Below are 15,534 nucleotides of genomic sequence, written 5' to 3'. Positions count from 1 at the left end.
GGAGGCGGGGCACAATGAGGGAGGAAAGGGGCGTTAGCCCTGGGAGGAACGCGAGTGCGGAGGGGCGGACCTGGGAGTAATTCCAACCAATGGACAGGGAGCTGTGGGCGTGGCCGGAGTGACTCTGTCCACTGGGAGGGCTCTAGGGGCGGAACCAGAGCGCCACGTGCAGCTGGCGCTGAGCAGCAGCCTGGGCCGGAGGCAGCAGCATGGCGGCGTCGGGAGCGAAGAAAAAACAGCAGCAGCAGCAGCGAGCGGCTGCGGCGGGGGGAGCCGGGCGCAGGCGGCGCAAGGTGGGGGCGGGAACAAGGGCGCCCACTGGGGAGGAGATGGGGGTCGGCTAGGGCAGGAAGTGAGGAGCTGGTGGGGGAATCGGGGACGGGCGGCAGGGGGCTGGCTAGGGGAAGCAGGGGACAGGGGCTGGCTGGGGGAAGCGGGGGCCGGGCTGGGGGAATGGGGCAAGAGGCTGACTGGGGGAAGCGGGGGACGGGCTGGGTAGGGGGAATGGGGCAGGAGGCTGGCTGGGTAGGGGAAGCGGCTGGGTAGGGGGAATGGGGCAGGAGGCTGGCTGGGGAAGCAGGGGACAGAGGGGCTGGGCAGAGGGAATGGGGTAGGGTGCTGGGTGGGGGAATTGAGGGCTGGAGGGGTTGGATGGGGAAACGGGGTGGACGGCTAGAGGGGCTGGCAGGAGCTAGGGTAGGGGAACGGAGGTGGGCGGGGGGCAAACGGGCTGGGGGGAATGGGAGAGGAAGCAAGGATTTCCTAGGCTGGCTAAGGTAGTTGCCTATCACTTTTCCTCTGATTAGTGTGGGCTGGAGATGACAACATTCTGGGGATCGTAGGGTGGTTGCAAGGAGTGGGTGCTCCCTGCCCATTGCCCCCCTCCCTCCCAGTTATGAGAGGAGAGACAGCGTGGGCTGGTGTGTCGTCTCCCCCCCCCCCCCCACCACACACACACACACACACACCTTGTTGCTGTAGCCAGGATGTGCTGAAAGAGGGTTTTGTTCTTGAGGTCCCTGATGCAGAGGAGAAATCCTGGCAGAAAGCCGGCTCGAAGCTGGATGAGGAGATCTCCAGCGACTCCGATGCAGAGAGGTAATGCACTAGCCCTCCCTGTGGGTGTTGCCCCAAAGGGTCCCTCCGATAACCACCCTGCAGAGCAGAACCCAGGAAACATCCCTACCCATGCACACCCCTCCTTCCACTCCAAGGTGCCCAAACACTGTAGAGGTGAGGGCCATAGAAATACAGAGCGAGAGATCCCTCCTCCTGGGGTTCAGTGGGGGGAAACAAAGTGGGACACCCAAAGCTCTTCTTTTGTATGCTTTTCCTGAGATTGCTGTGCAACTTCCTACAATCAGGAGACAGTGGTTTCGGGGACCTGTCCCAGACTGGGGAATGAACTCCCCCAGGAATTAAGGACCCTCACCACAGGGTGTATAAAGAAAATCCCAGACCACTCCACTGCATACACTTCCCAGATGCCACAGTGATGAGCATGGTGTAAATATCTACATAGACTAGAATCTGGCTCCATGGTTCTATGCAGGCTGTTCCATCCTGTTCATTTGGATGGCATCTTGCAGAACTATAGTTACAGTTGCACAAAGCACTTCATTCCAAGCCAGACTTTCACAGTCCCTCTCACTTAAAGTGGTGGGGGCCACTGTTTCAGAAATGTGGGGTCTAACACTAGGTGGTGGGGACCCTCTCCACTTCACGTTATTTCTTGGTTAATTACAAAGAACTTGCCCTTTTATACACTTCTAAATGAAGTTGAGTGGTGCCTGTTTACGTACTTAAACTGCTGTGCATGAATGTCCCTCTGTACACAGACTTCAGTCCAAAAGCAGATTGTATTGACTGGATATTGGACTACAAATGGTCTATAGAGTGAAAGGTGTTATGGTTGGAGGAAGAGACCCCCTCCCATGCACACCCCCACCCTCCCTCTCTTCCCCTGTAGCCCTACATTTGGTGGGAAGCGGAAGAAGGACAGTGAGGCAGATGAGATTGAAGAGACAGCACAGGAGAAGAAGCTGAGATTAGCCAAACTTTACCTGAAGCAGCTTCGACAGCAGGGTGAGTATTTGGCAGGCTGGGTGCATGTGGCTGGGTAGTGCAGGGGATACTATTGAGGAGCGAGGACATTAGTAGCTGTACCTCAGCACTGCTGCTCTTCCTTACTGATTTGCACACAGCAATTGTGCCTCTTCCCTGCTACTCAGGCTTCAGTGCTGTAATGACTGGACTGCTTTCACTTGATGAAATTTACTATTAAGCACAGACCCCAAAGAAGAGGCAGTCTAAACTCCTTGGGGACAATCTAAATAGTTTAATGCGTTTACTAGTATACAGAGAAGTATAAAATTAAAAGTGACAAAAATGCGGTGTCTCGTACTCCTTTTCTGCTTGCTTACTTTCCTAAATGTGGCAATTCAGCATAGGTGTCCCAGTCTCTACACAAATCGAATCTACAGTTTGTCTTGACATGTGTTGTCTGTGTTCCAAGTAACTTGAAAGAAAAGCTCTGAAATGCTTTCTTTGTCATCTGCATTGTTATGTCCTGAAGCTCGTTGTAAGTCATCTGCTATCTAAAATACTTTCTTTCTTGGATAAATTCTGCAACAGTTGCAGAATAAGCTGCTGGTCTCTGAGTGCATCACCTGAGGCGTCAGGCCTTGCCTAGCCTGGAACAGGATTTTGCAATTCTCCTACTTTTAGACTGGGCTACTATATCCTGGGTATCAAGGCTGGTTATCCTGCAGGTGATTGAGTTTGGCACCTGCAGTTCTTCCCTTTAGGAGTCTGATCAGCAGTAATGTAAGATAGTGGACTTACCACTGGAGTTCCTCCACGAGGATCGGTGTGGCATAGCATCCTTTTCCTCATCTAGTTCCCCCTGCTGACAGCTGGTCCAGTCCTGCAGGGGTCTCTTCTCATGACATGGCCCTCTGGTCAGGTCACGCTTTAGTCCCATGCATTTTGGGTTAACAGTGTTGCAGGTCAGAGGTACCAGAACTCTTCCACCCTTCCCAGGGTTGATCCTCTGCAGGCTTTGCCCCCATCCCAGGCTCTGCAGGGCCTTTCCTCTCTTACAGAAGGCTGCCTCCCCAGGCTTTATCCCTGACGGTCTGGCTCCTTCCAGGCCACTGACCGTTAGGGCTTCTTTCCTAGAGCAGGGTTTCTCAAACTGGGGTCGCCGCTTGTGTAGGGAAAGCCCCTGGCGGGCCGGGCCGGTGTGTTTACCTGCCCTGTCCGCAGGTCCGGCCGATCGTGGCTCCCACTGGCTTCCAGCAGCTCCCATTGGCCCGGAGCAACGATCGGCCGGACCTGCGGACGGGGCAGGTAAACGCATCGGCCCGGCCCGCCAGGGGCTTTCCCTACACAAGCGGTGGCCCCTGTTTGAGAAACCCTGCCCTAGAGTCTCTCTTCTCCCTGGCCTGCTTTAAGGGTCCCCTTCTCCCCCCTACTCTCGCCCTTCAGGAACATTTCCAGGACACAAGTTCCTTTCTGTAGGCTCCCCTGTGGTTCCTCTCCCAGAGAGTGGAAACTCTCCTGGGGTTCCAGCCAGATTTCTCTCCTTGAGAGGATTCCTGAACATCCTCCTAGTCTCCCCATGCTCTAGTCTCGCAGAGCAACTGCAAAGTTTCTCCCTCCAGCCCCCTTCTGCGCAGGGCTTCCTCTCTTTTATAGCACCACTAGCTGGGCATCATCTTCAGTTAAGTCTGACCCACCCTCCAGCTGGGTTAATTGGCCTTTCCCTGCCACAGTGACCCTCACAGTTGTGTGTGTAGTGCCATAACAGGCTCTTAAAACCACAATTTCTATGCTGTAGTAGGAACAAAGCATTGGAGAGAGAGGATTATAGAACAGAACCATCTAGACACATCTGCCTTGTCTAAAGGCTTACAATCCCCCGCTGTTAGCCTAGGCAGGCCTGACCTCTTCAGACAACCCACCGGGTGCCTGTCTCAGCCTGCTTTTTCCCCCTCCCTTGAGAGAGGGTTCCTTTTTAACCCTCTGGCAGCTTTTTTTACTCTGTTCCTGGGCTCTGACCCTTCTGGTCAACAATCCTGTAGGCTCAGCAGGAGACAGAGCCAGAATCATGAAAGCATTGTCCTTAACAACTCTCAGGTGTTTGTGGAGTGGTGGCTTAGCTATTCTTCCTTGCTGCTGGTTTTCCCAGGCTGCCCTGTTGATCTGACTGGCTAGTCATACAGTAAGCACCCCAATAACCAAGCCAACATACAGAACTTGTAAATTAGAAAGCAGCTCCAAATCATCAGTCTGCATCCAAGATCTTGTCATTCTTCAACGTCTCATTGGGGAAGCACAAATAGGGTGTCATTAAAGAATCTAAGTTAGACATGTGCCAGGTTTAAAACTGCTAGTGAGACTGTGCTGTTGTTCATAGATTCCAAGGCCAGAAAGGGACCACTGTGCTCATGTAGTCTGAGCTGTATAACACAGGCCAGAAAACTGCCCTGAAATAATTCCTGTTTGAACTAGGGTGGCTCTTTTAAAATACACTTTGTATCCCCCTTATATAGGATTGACAGTGATGGAAAATGCACCATGACACTTGGTAAAACTGTTCAATGGTTAATTACCCTCACTGAAAAATGTACACCATTATCTCCAGTCTGAATTTGTCAACCACCTGTAACTTTATCCTTTGCATGTAATGGCAGTAAAAGACTTTAAAAAAAAAAAACAAAAAACAGGTTGAGGGTAAATCTAGGTGGCTTGTTTTCCTAGCAGGATAAGTACAAGTCTCGCTGAGACTAATATAACAAGAGGGCAGTGTTACTACTGTAGCTTGTTCTGGGGAATGCTTCAGAGGGAGTGTAGCAGTTAGATCAAGAGGCCTGGATTCTGACCTTGGATCTGCTGCCAGTTTACTGTGAGATGTTGGGCAAGGTCATCCCTTCTCTGCACATCCATTTCAATGCTTGTTAAAGTGGGGACAATACAGGAGCCATGGGCATGATGCAGTTCTAGCTTTCAGCTGCATTCACACTAAGCCCTGGCTCCATTCCCCATTGAGCTAACAAAATCACCACCTAACCCAGCAGGGAACTGACCCAAAATAGGACTTTGCAATGGCAGGAACGTCCTGAGACACTAGCAGCTTTAAGCAGCAAAGAATCCTGTGGCACCTTATAGACTAACAGATGTTTTGCAGCATGAGCTTTCGTGGGTGAATACCCACTTCTTCGGATGCAACTAGCAGCTTTAAGATTCCATTGCACATAACAGCAAGCACATCATGTTTTCCCAAGATTTCTGTGTAGTGCCAAAGGATGCATAGACTATAAGCTTGGATCCTACAATGCCACACTTGTCATAAGAACCTCTATAAAATAGTGACCCAGTGAGGAAGCTTCAGGTGTGTCAGTCACACCTGCAGCACCCCCATCCAGCTGTTTTAAAAAATTTTCCTAGAAAAGGATATAAAACGTTTATGCAGCCAGATGAAGCCCTGAAGTATGCTCAGGAACTGCTTGTAGCATGGGCACAGTGATAAACTCTGCCTTAAAGCGGTAATGTAAGAGCTAGAAAGCTTAAGTTTCCACATGTTGATATGGGGGATGCATGGTCTGCTGTTGACCAGGAAGCTACTGTAAATGAGACTGTGCTCGATGATCTGGGGTCTAAGTCTGGAGCAGGAGGTCTGACCAAGCAATCGCTGGGGACCAGCTCCCCGTATTTGCATAGTTAAAAGCCTGTGCTAACCTTCCAATGTGTAGTTCTTTGAGGGCTGTCTGCTGCTTGCTCCTCCTCTTGGAGAGGAAGCTCTGCTAATGCAGGAATGTTCATTGCTTCAGTCGTATGTCACCAGCCTTCTTGCTGTGCATGCGGAGCTCCATTCCTAATGTGCTGTCTCTGTGCTTGTCTCTTGGGCAGAGGAGGAAAAGGCAGAAGAGGAGGCCTTGGAAGATGACTTGGTTGCTGGCCGACTGAAGGAAGATGTGGTGAGTAGGCTGCTTGGGGGAGAGGAGTTAATGGATTCAGGGGCTCCTTGCTTGCTTGCTGACGTCTTCTCTTTTGAATTGCATCTGCTTCTTCTCTTCTGATGCTCCTGGAGCCCTGGGAATTCCCCTCCCCCCAATTCCTTTCAGCCTGCCCTTGAGGGCCTGTCTTGTGGCTACAATCTCTGAGATGAGTGTCTGCTCACTCCCACACAAATGTGCATTTGACTTTTACCGTGGCTTCCATTAAGTGGCCAGAGCAAAGCTAAGTCTCTGCCTTCCAAACATCCCCCAGCTAGAGGGAAAGTGACTTGAATCTCTGCATGGAATTTTTTGCGCACACCCGTGTGTGCGTGCACACACTCTCTCTCTTCTTCCCCTCCCCCCCCCCCCCTTCTGATTCACACTGGCCTATGGCTTTCTGAACCTGAGGGGAACCAAGCAGCTGCTCCATGCATGGGACCCTGTCCTCTGCTAGGCAGAGAGGTAAACGCCTCTTTGCATATTCCTGTTTAAACCATCAGCATTCTTAAGGTGCCCATCACCTAGGTTGCCTAATACATGTATTGGCTTACTGTTAATATAAGTATTGTGAAGTTATGTTCACTGCTTCACGGCTAAGATCAAATGTACTCTCCACAATTCTGTCCACCCTTGTCAAGTATCCCATAACACCTTGCATTTGCAGAAGTAAGCTTTGGATTAGGAAGATAGGAAAATGTTCAGGATCAGCACACAAGAGTGTTTTACCATAGCAAGAGGTAGGGAGTAACTCTCTCAGGCTACTACTAGAATGTCCCAAAGGAAAAAGATAAGACCATGTTCTACCATCTTGCAAACTGCAGAGGTGCCTTCACGGGCCTAGTACCAGGAATGCATGCTCTCAGAACAAAGAGGTAAGGGGGTACAGCATGGTACCAGAAAAACAACATAGAAAGCTGATTGGTTAAATCCAGTTTCAGGTGATGTACACAGCACTTCTTGTAAATGGGTAAGATATAAAAAGATGGCTTTAGGCTGGTGACTTTGGGAGCACATCTTCGGTATAAGATGAATTTAACACTTCATGAGAGATTCCTGGAGCCAGGTTTGATATGATACTGTTCTTCCTGTCCTATGCTTTTTATTGGCTTATAATATAATATACCCATCTCCTAGAACTGGAAGGGACCCTGAAAGGTCATTGAGTCCAGCCCCCTGTCTTCACTAGCAGGGCCAAGTACTGATTTTGCCCCAGATCCCTAAGTGGCCCCCCTCAAGGATTGAACTCACAGCCCTGGGTTTAGCAGGCCAATACTCAAACCACTGAGCTATCCCTCCCCCCAGGGCAACAAGCCTGGGTGACATTGATGGTTTGGTTTTCTGGAATGTATTTCAGGCTAAACCAAAGCGTGGTCAAGCAGTTGACTGTGCAACTGAACAATTTTTTGCATCTAAATTGTCCTCAATCCACATCTTGTAAGGGCAGAATAGCCTCCACTATGCAGGGACTGAGTGCCTAGGGCTTTGCTGCTCATGTTTAACTGCCTTGTACTTTCAACAGCTTGAACAGAAGGGAAAACTGCAGCGACTGATCGCCAAAGATGTAAGTTTGCAAAGCTTCGAATGAACAGCTCTGCTTCAGAGTTGGGTGGGGGCAGGGAGACGTCGCTGGCAGCCTGTTCTCCCTTGGGTGGGGGTGGTGTGGTGTCATGTCATGTGATCCCTTTCTGGAGTGGCTCAATCTCCCGGCTGTCAGATCGACTGTTCTCTCCCAATGCAGGCGCCTCGGATGAGCTTGCTCCTAGTTCAGTTGAAAATAACAGCATTTGCATGTTAGGGCAAGGTGGCCCTGCACTAACCTGGGACTCTTGTGGATCCAGGTTTGCTCTGGAAGTGTGGCCTAATAGGTAGAGCCCTGGACTGGATGGCAGGAGACCTGGGTTCAATTCCATGCTCTGCCACACTTCTTGAGTGACCTTGGGCAAGTCATGTGGCATGTTTGTTCCTCAGTTTCCTATCTGTAAAATGGGGATAATAGCATTGCCCTATCACAGGGGTGTTGGTAGTGCTCTGTTATTGGTAATGGGGGTGGTGGCGGGGTATATAAGTACCTTAAATATTTGAAAATCTTGGCCTTCTAAAGTTGGGTGCTGACAGCTAGATCTTTGAGGTGCTGCGCTCCCACTGAAGTCAGCGTGTATCCCATCACCAGGGATAAAATAGCTCGCAACCCCATGCAAGTTCTGTGGTGCCGGAGCGCTTTGTTAATGAGGTGCTGTGTGTGAACAGTTGCAGCCTCCAGATACAGCAGCCATCCGAGTGCTGCGAGGTCACCAGCTGCCCATCACCTGCCTGGTCATCTCTCCAGATGACAAGTGCATCTTCTCAGCTGCCAAAGACTGCTCCATCATCAAATGTGAGTTTTTCCTAGGCCACCTCCTCTCTTAGTCCAGTGGCTTGCAGGTTTCAGCATTTCCAAAGACAGTTGTGAAGAGCATCCTCTCCCATAACCTGGCTGTGCTCCATCTCCCGGCAGGTGCTGTGTTCACACGTTAGAGCTGTGCAGGGCAGGCTGTCAGAGCTTGTCAATTTCTAGCTTTGCTTGTAGCCTCCTCTTCTGAAGGGAAGTCTCTTGCTTTGTTACAAGCTAGATTTTAGTGCTGGAGCAGCACTGACCCTGCAAGCAGGATCTAAATCTTGAGAAGTGTCCACTAATTTGGGTGGGGGGTTCCCCTCAGTTCTTGAGTGCTTAGCTCCAAACACCTACACCTCTGTTTTCCAGAAGTGCCATGTACACCCAGCTTCCACTGCCTTTGGGGGAGGGGAGGGAGGGAGAGAGAGAGAGAAATGGGTGCTTAGATCTTAGGAGCCCAAAATGAGTTGACCCTCCTGAGAAAAATGAGTCTCAGTCTTTAGCATTCACTGTGGGCTAGCAGGCACTGTTAAGTACAGTGTCAGCTCTGCCCTCTGGCAGCTTGCTTTGGGGCTGGTGCAGGAACTCCACTGTACTGTTGTGATCCTCCCGCATCTTGCTCTGAGCAGATGTGGATCCATCAGGTGTACCTTGCACTCTCTACTTCCTAATCCTCTGGGGAGGCGCTGGCCCTGTCTCCATGGCCTTTGGCTTGCCAAGAGGACACGCTGGCCAAGGCAGCCCTGCTAGTCTGGCTAAGCAAGCCAGAGGCTTAGCCCTGCAGAATGAGGCAGGAGGTGACCGATGCAGTCTGCTGCAGGGGATGTGGAGAGCGGGAAGAAGTTGCACGTGATCCCTGGAGGGAAGAAGGGGACAGAGGCCCAGCACGTCGGCCACACAGCGCATGTTCTCTCCATGGCCATCTCGTCAGATGGCAAATACCTGGTAAGGAGGAGCGGCCGTGCCCTGCCCTCTCCCCTACTGGCTGGCTCACCCTTGTTCTCTAGTCATGCAGTGAGAGGAGGCTCTTGCCATTTGAGTTCTTGGCACTCGCTGTCAGCTTCCTGCTTCATTGCAAATGCTGGACCCCCTTTGATCCCCCACCCTGTTGCTTGCTCTCTGTCCCTGGCCCCCCCTCGGAGCTGGGTGGGCTGCTCTGACAGGTAGAGCTGGGCGCTGCCATCTTCCAGAAAGGATACAGGAGCTGCAAACAGCACATCAGCTGTGAGTGCATGGTACATGGCTTGTATGGTGAGACCTTGTTGGGGGAGCTTGCTCTGATAGAAGCAGGGTCCATCTCTGCCCCAGTGGTGAAATGCTGATGGCTGCTGTGCCACGATTGGGCCCATTCACCCGTCACTGACGGCACACACAATATCACTGCTGCCTGTTTGGCCAGCTGCACGGCTAGATCTCACCAGCCTTGGGCTCCAGCATTGGCTGTGGTGCTGATGGGACCACCCCGAGAGGAGGAGGAAGGGCAAAGGCTGTTTGCTCTGTATGCTCTCGGGGGAAGACAGTGAGCTGGGAACAAAACCAAGGGGTGGCTGGTGGGGAATCCCATCTCCCATCTGGCTGAGACCTCTCCTGCTGGCCGGCTCTGCCCCCCGAGTCTCCCTGTGGGCCTCTGAAATGGCAGCAGAACATAATAGCGCAGCCATGCAGCCTGCTGTGATGACACAGACCCTGGAAAGCTTGTTAGGGGCTGCTGGTAAGAGTGTCCTCTGTCCCCTGCCAGGCCACAGGAGACAGGAACAAACTGATCATGATCTGGGAGGCTGTCACATGCAAGCACCTATATAAATTCACTGGCCATCGAGATGCTGTGACGGTGAGTGGCTGGAGGGCTGGGGGGGAGTAGCTCAGACACAACTAGGCGGCTCCGAGCACCCAATCCTTCCACGCTGACTTGGGAAACATATCGAGGCTCTGCCTAAAAGTCAGGGAGCCCTTTCTCCATGGGAATCCTCTTCCCCCTTTGCCGAGTGCCTTTCCTCTGAGGTGCTGAGCTTGGGAGGGGTGGGAAATTTGGCTACTTTCCCTAGTGTAGTCACCTTGGAGAATGCAGTTTTGGATTGGCATTAAAGCCGCTCTTCTGTATTTAGCACCGGTCTCTCCCCCCACGCAGGGTTTGTCGTTCCAGAAGGGCACTCACCAGCTGTACAGCGCCTCGCACGATCGCTCCGTCAAAGTCTGGAACGTGGCTGAGAACGCCTACGTGGAAACTCTGTGAGGACCCAATTCTCTGTGCCCTGGGGCAGGAGAGCCAGGGAGGCTGAGCTGGGAGGATTGTGTGGCTTTTGGAGTGACCCTGGAGATGGAAGACTGGGATTCCTGGGCAGGGGGCTCCAGCGGACTTGGCCCAGCAATGCATTTGGCCCCCAAGCTGTCCTATGGGCACTGCTCAAGGCTGCCCTGCCCTAACGAGCGGCCCATTCAGTTTGGTGGCACCCATGGTCGGGCTCACCTGATCAGGAGCCTTCCTACTGCATCAGTAGCTGTGATGTGGCTGCAGCTCAGAAATCTCCTGAGGGCCTGAGTCATTCTTCCTGAGCATGGTTACCTGAGATAGACGTCGCCATGTCTTCTGCCAGCTGTGTCTGGTGAGAGGCCAAGTATTCTGTGGGCGGAGAGGCCTGGTGGGCTGTAGCCACAAGCTCCCCATCCAGGAGAACCAGTGATCAGCATTGGCCATGCGGTGGTGGGAGATGGTGACCATCCAGGCTGAGAATGCAGAGCCTGGGTGGGAAGGGATGTAGAAGGTGCCAGGCTGGGCTCCCTGGGTTACTGAGACTGGGTCTCATCTTCTGCTCGGTTTGCCCCCGACTCCAGGTTTGGGCACCAGGATGCAATCACGGGGCTGGACAGCCTGAGCCGGGAGTGCTGCGTCACATCAGGAGGGCGAGACGGCACCGTCCGGGTCTGGAAGATCCCTGAGGAGTCTCAGCTTGTGTTCTATGGGCACCAGTAGGTGTGGGCAGTAGCCCCTGCAGAGGGCGGGGAGGGCTGCAGGGCGTCTGCTCCGCTTAACCGGCTTCGCCTTCCATGGCAGCTCCTCTTCCAAAGCCATCTGGTGGCTGCCAGCAACTGCGCTGCGATCCCTGGTCTGTTCTATGTCCCCTCCACTCTGCAGCCCAGTGTCTTGTCAGATGCTTCCCAGCACCTGCCTTGTGCATGGTTATCGGCCACACCTGTTGAGCTGGTGGTGGCACATGCTACCTTGCCTAGAGCCTGCAGGAGTGATGCAGACATGCTGGGTTGGGGAGGCTGGCTGTCGGCCATCCACAGCACTGCATGGTGCATGGGACCGCTCCTCACTGCAGCAGCTCCTGGAAGCAGCTCAAGCCAAGCTCCCATATCACGGTGGTGCAGCGTGGAACTAGGCCAGCCAGGCTGAACCACAGGGCAAGCAGCTCAGCCGGCAGGAGGACTCGTTCAGAGCATTCATGCCAGATCCCAGTGGGGGAGCAGCCAAAAGGGGAAATGTGCCCTTCTGGGAGGTGACCTAGGGAATGCTCTACCTCCAGGGGCTGCCTGTTGCAGTGAGGGGCTGCCAGGGAGGCTTGTTCTGAAGCATGCTGAGTGCCACCAGCACAGTCTCCTTTGAGGGGTGGTGTTGGAAGCCCGGTCTGCGCTCAGCTCAAGTTCTGGGGCTACCATTGCCTCTGGGGCTCTGGCACCCTGCAGGGTAACTTCCCAGGGAGCCCACAGCCACAAATCCTTCTCCTTCCCTCTGCCCATCTTAGGGGCTCCATTGACTGCGTCCAGCTGATCAATGAGGAGCACATGGTGTCCGGTGCGGATGACGGGTGAGTAACCCTGCTGGAGACATGCTGGGGGTGCTGCAGGCCTGCGCTCTGGCACGTAGCCTCATCCGCTCCACGTCTCACAACAGGTCGGTCGCCCTTTGGGGACTTTCGAAGAAGAAGCCGCTCACGACGGTGAGGCAAGCGCACAGTAACCACGGCGCCCAGGGCCTGGAGCAGCCGTACTGGATCTCCTCGGTGGCCACCCTGCTGAACAGTGACGTTGTAGCCACAGGTGCCTCGCGCTGTGAGACCCTTGCTTTTGCTGTTGCTTTGGGACTGGGTCGGGGAGGAAGGATGCAGTACGTTGCAGGCCCCCGGCAGCTGGGCGATCTCGGCTTCCTCCCCAGCTCTGGGCTTCCTCCCCGGCTCTTATCCTCCCTGCAGCTTGGGCCAGCACTCTGTACAGCTGGGACAATGCCTTTCTCGTGGGCGGGGCCGGGTTACTGTTTGAAGTGCTCTGAGGGGCTCAGCTGGAAAGGGCCCTGGACGGGTCATTCCTCAGGCTCCTAACTTCTCTCTTCTACTGGGAACCTGGCTCTGCTTTCCTGGCAGCCCTGGGGAATTTGCCCACAACTGGCCCTATGCTGCCCTCAGCTAGCCCAGGCCCTGCCACTCCTACAGCTCCTACCCCTGGCACTGCCACCGCCACCCTGGCTTAGAAACTAGCTGAGGCGTGGGGAAATCCTGCTTGGATGGGAAGGGAGTGGTTTGGGGCAGGCTGGGACGGGAGGTAGGGCTTGGTTTGAACTTGGATCCATGTCACATACTATAAGTGACTGGTGAGCTCGGAGCAAGAGGTGCAAATGCTGCTCTTGGGGTTCTGGGGACATTGGCTGGGCCTCTCCAGAGAGCTACGGCCTTGTGACCAGTCTGTCCTGTGTGTCACTGGTAGGAGATCGCTGCATCGCTCTCCGCTCTGGTCCTGACTCACTCCCCCAGAGTGATGAGGATCCACCGCCACCTAACCCCAGGCAGGATGATGTTTTCCCCTAGAATAGGCCAGCTTGCTGCTCCAGTTGCCCAGCCAGCAGCTTCAGCTTCCTGTGGTCCCTGTTGTGTTGGTGGGGTGGCAGGGAGGGGGAGCTGGGCTGTGTGGAGCGCCAGTCATGGATGCCAGCAGGGCTTGGTGTGGTGGCAGGGCTGTGGGCCATGGGAGACCACGCTAGCTTGGATCGGTGCAGATTGCGGGTAAGCGGGGCCCGGGGGAGGTGCAGGGCCTGGCCGCCCAAGGCCCTCACATTCTGCTCTGTGTCCACAGGCTCGCACAGCTCCAGTGTGCGGCTGTGGAAGTGTGGCGAGGGATTCCGAAGGCTGGAGCCGCTCTTCGACATCCCCCTGGTAAGAAAGGGGCACGGGCGTGCGGGCAGGAAGGCTCCCTCTTGGCAGGCGAGGCTCATGGGAGCGAATGCTTGGGGCTGAGCAGAGATGGGACTTTCCCTCTTCTGTCTAGCTGGGTTCCCCTTCCCCAAACGAGTCTGCTGTGCAGGTTGAGGTGAGGGGGTGCAGGTTTTGCTGGGGTCCGGAATAAACCCAGAGGGGCTCCCTCCCATCTGGTGTGTGAAGCCAGTGAATTGCTGAGATTAAATCCTTCCTCGGCCTGATCGAAGTTGCATTGCCCTAATGGGAGCCGTGCACTCGAGTGTCCTGGCAGACTAATAGCTCTCAAGCCTGCGGTACTGGCCTCATGCGCCTCTCTCTCTCTCTTCCTCTCTCTCAGATCGGCTTTGTCAACAGCTTGAAGTTCTCGAATGCTGGGGATTTCCTGGTTGTTGGGGTTGGACAGGAACACAGGTACCGGCCTTGCTGCTAGCTACAGGCTACATGGGGTCTCCAGGGGCTCTGGCCCAAGGCCCCAGACGCTAATCCCAGACTCTCTCCCAGCCCTTGGGGTCGTCCCTCTGCAGTGTGCAGTCTGGAGGAGCTGGTGATGGGGTGGAGCCTGTGCTGGGTGCTTAGAAAAATCCAACATTTGGCATTAGACTCTTCTTCAGCTGGGAAGAAGGGTCTGTTAAATGCTGGGAAGGGGCAACTTTCAGGGTGAAGCATGCGAGGAGTGGGCTGTCTAGGAGGGGAGGGCAGAAAATGGCACTAACCCTCCTAAAAGCCCGGCTGGCACTGGTATGAAACTCCTCCTGCCATTGCTCCAGGGCAGCCTTACCAGTGACTTGCTTTCTCCTGGGGGAAATGGAGACAAACCTTCCCCTTCTGTAGACTAGAGATGGCGCCTCTCGGGTGCTGGGAGGCTGGATCTCTGCAAAGCACTCCAAGAGCCCCTGGCAGGCGCTAGAGCAGCGTGAAGCACTGACTGCCAGCACCGGGACCCTCTGAGGAGGGAGCTCGGCTTGGCACCAGGTGGCTTTCTTGCTGGAGAGTGGTGGAAACAAAAGCTCAGGGTGTCTCTCTCGTGTTCAGGTTGGGCCGCTGGTGGCGAATTAAAGAAGCCAAGAACAGCATCTGCATCATCCCGCTGCAGAGGATGGCGGCTGACAGCGCACAGCCAGCTGACGGCTCCTAACCCTGCTCCCCTCTTGCATACGGTCGTGTTACTACTAGAGCTTTGTGAGACTCTTGAGTTAAAACTTTGCATTAAAAGCAAACCCGTGTGTAAAACCCTGCTGTCAGTGTCAGCCTGTCTACGGCTCGGATGCTTTGTCACAAGCGAAACCGGAGGCAAGGATGTCTTCTCTGGGACCAGTTGCAGGCTGGGCACAAGAGGAAAGGGAGGTGCAGCATGTGAAATGAAAAGCCCAGGCCCCCCTCGCTCTGCAGCCAGAGCTGCATGGCAGTGGGGAGGATCTTCGACAAGCTTACTCCTGCCCCTGAAAGGCCAGCGACAGAACCTGCTCCGTGTGAGCTGCTGAGACCTGGCCTTTTGCAGGGGGGGGAATGGACATGCAGACTAAGCAGCCTCAGTCTGACTTCCTCCTTTCTCAAGAACAGGCCAGAACCACTCACTCAAATGGCCCATGACCTTCAAGGGCATGTTGCAAGGGACAGCCCTGTCTCTGCCTGCCGAGATCCCATGAAGAATTCCCTTTCTTTACCAGATGTTGGAGTTTGTGGCAGGGCCCAGGATTCTCTCTTCCCTTTCCTGCTTAGCCTCAGGGATCCAGACCTCAGTTCTGTGTGGGTGGGTGGAGGGGCGGGGGGCGGTTGTGCAGCAGATCTGGAGAGACTCTGTTGCCTGTATTCAAACAAGGAGACAGGCCTCTTATGCCTCTGCTCCAGAAATGTAGCATGCAATCACAGCATGAGCCCTCCCTCATTCTGATCAGTCTGGGGGTGGGTTTGTTTTTGTTTTGCTCTCCCTTGGTCTCGGTGCTGCAGAGCTTTGGACTGCTGATGCAGATCT

At 54.1% G+C, this 15,534-nt stretch overlaps 1 protein-coding gene across 2 annotated transcripts; it reads left to right on the top strand.

Annotated features, from left to right (window-relative positions):
- The first annotated feature begins 67 nt into the window (after positions 1 to 67).
- On the top strand, positions 68 to 15,280 carry RRP9 (ribosomal RNA processing 9, U3 small nucleolar RNA binding protein). 2 transcript variants are annotated; one of them, XM_045025953.1, is made up of 15 exons: positions 68 to 293; positions 1,016 to 1,098; positions 1,970 to 2,085; positions 5,914 to 5,981; positions 7,522 to 7,563; positions 8,250 to 8,376; positions 9,194 to 9,318; positions 10,112 to 10,204; positions 10,502 to 10,602; positions 11,206 to 11,340; positions 12,120 to 12,182; positions 12,269 to 12,426; positions 13,441 to 13,520; positions 13,900 to 13,973; positions 14,595 to 15,280. In XM_045025953.1, the coding sequence occupies exons 1-15, from the start codon at positions 210 to 212 to the stop codon at positions 14,695 to 14,697; spliced, it is 1,452 nt and encodes a 483-aa protein (XP_044881888.1). In that variant the 5' UTR covers positions 68 to 209; the 3' UTR covers positions 14,698 to 15,280. The 2 variants fall into 2 exon arrangements, with proteins under 2 accessions (XP_044881888.1, XP_044881889.1); XM_045025954.1 differs by having other exon boundaries at positions 12,269 to 12,414; positions 14,595 to 15,279.
- Positions 15,281 to 15,534: the final 254 nt, after the last annotated feature.

This window comes from Mauremys mutica, chromosome 7 (genome assembly GCF_020497125.1).
Source record: "Mauremys mutica isolate MM-2020 ecotype Southern chromosome 7, ASM2049712v1, whole genome shotgun sequence".
NCBI classification, from domain to species: Eukaryota; Metazoa; Chordata; order Testudines; family Geoemydidae; genus Mauremys; species Mauremys mutica.
This window is presented reverse-complemented; position numbering and strand designations above follow the sequence as displayed.

Coding starts and splice junctions, on each gene's coding strand:
- RRP9 (XM_045025953.1), top strand. CDS start 210: ATGGCGGCGTCGGGAGCGAAGAAAAAACAGCAGCAGCAGCAGCGAGCG. Junction 2,086..5,913: donor GAAGCAGCTTCGACAGCAGG/GTGAGTATTTGG, acceptor TCTCTTGGGCAG/AGGAGGAAAAGGCAGAAGAG. Junction 8,377..9,193: donor AGACTGCTCCATCATCAAAT/GTGAGTTTTTCC, acceptor AGTCTGCTGCAG/GGGATGTGGAGAGCGGGAAG.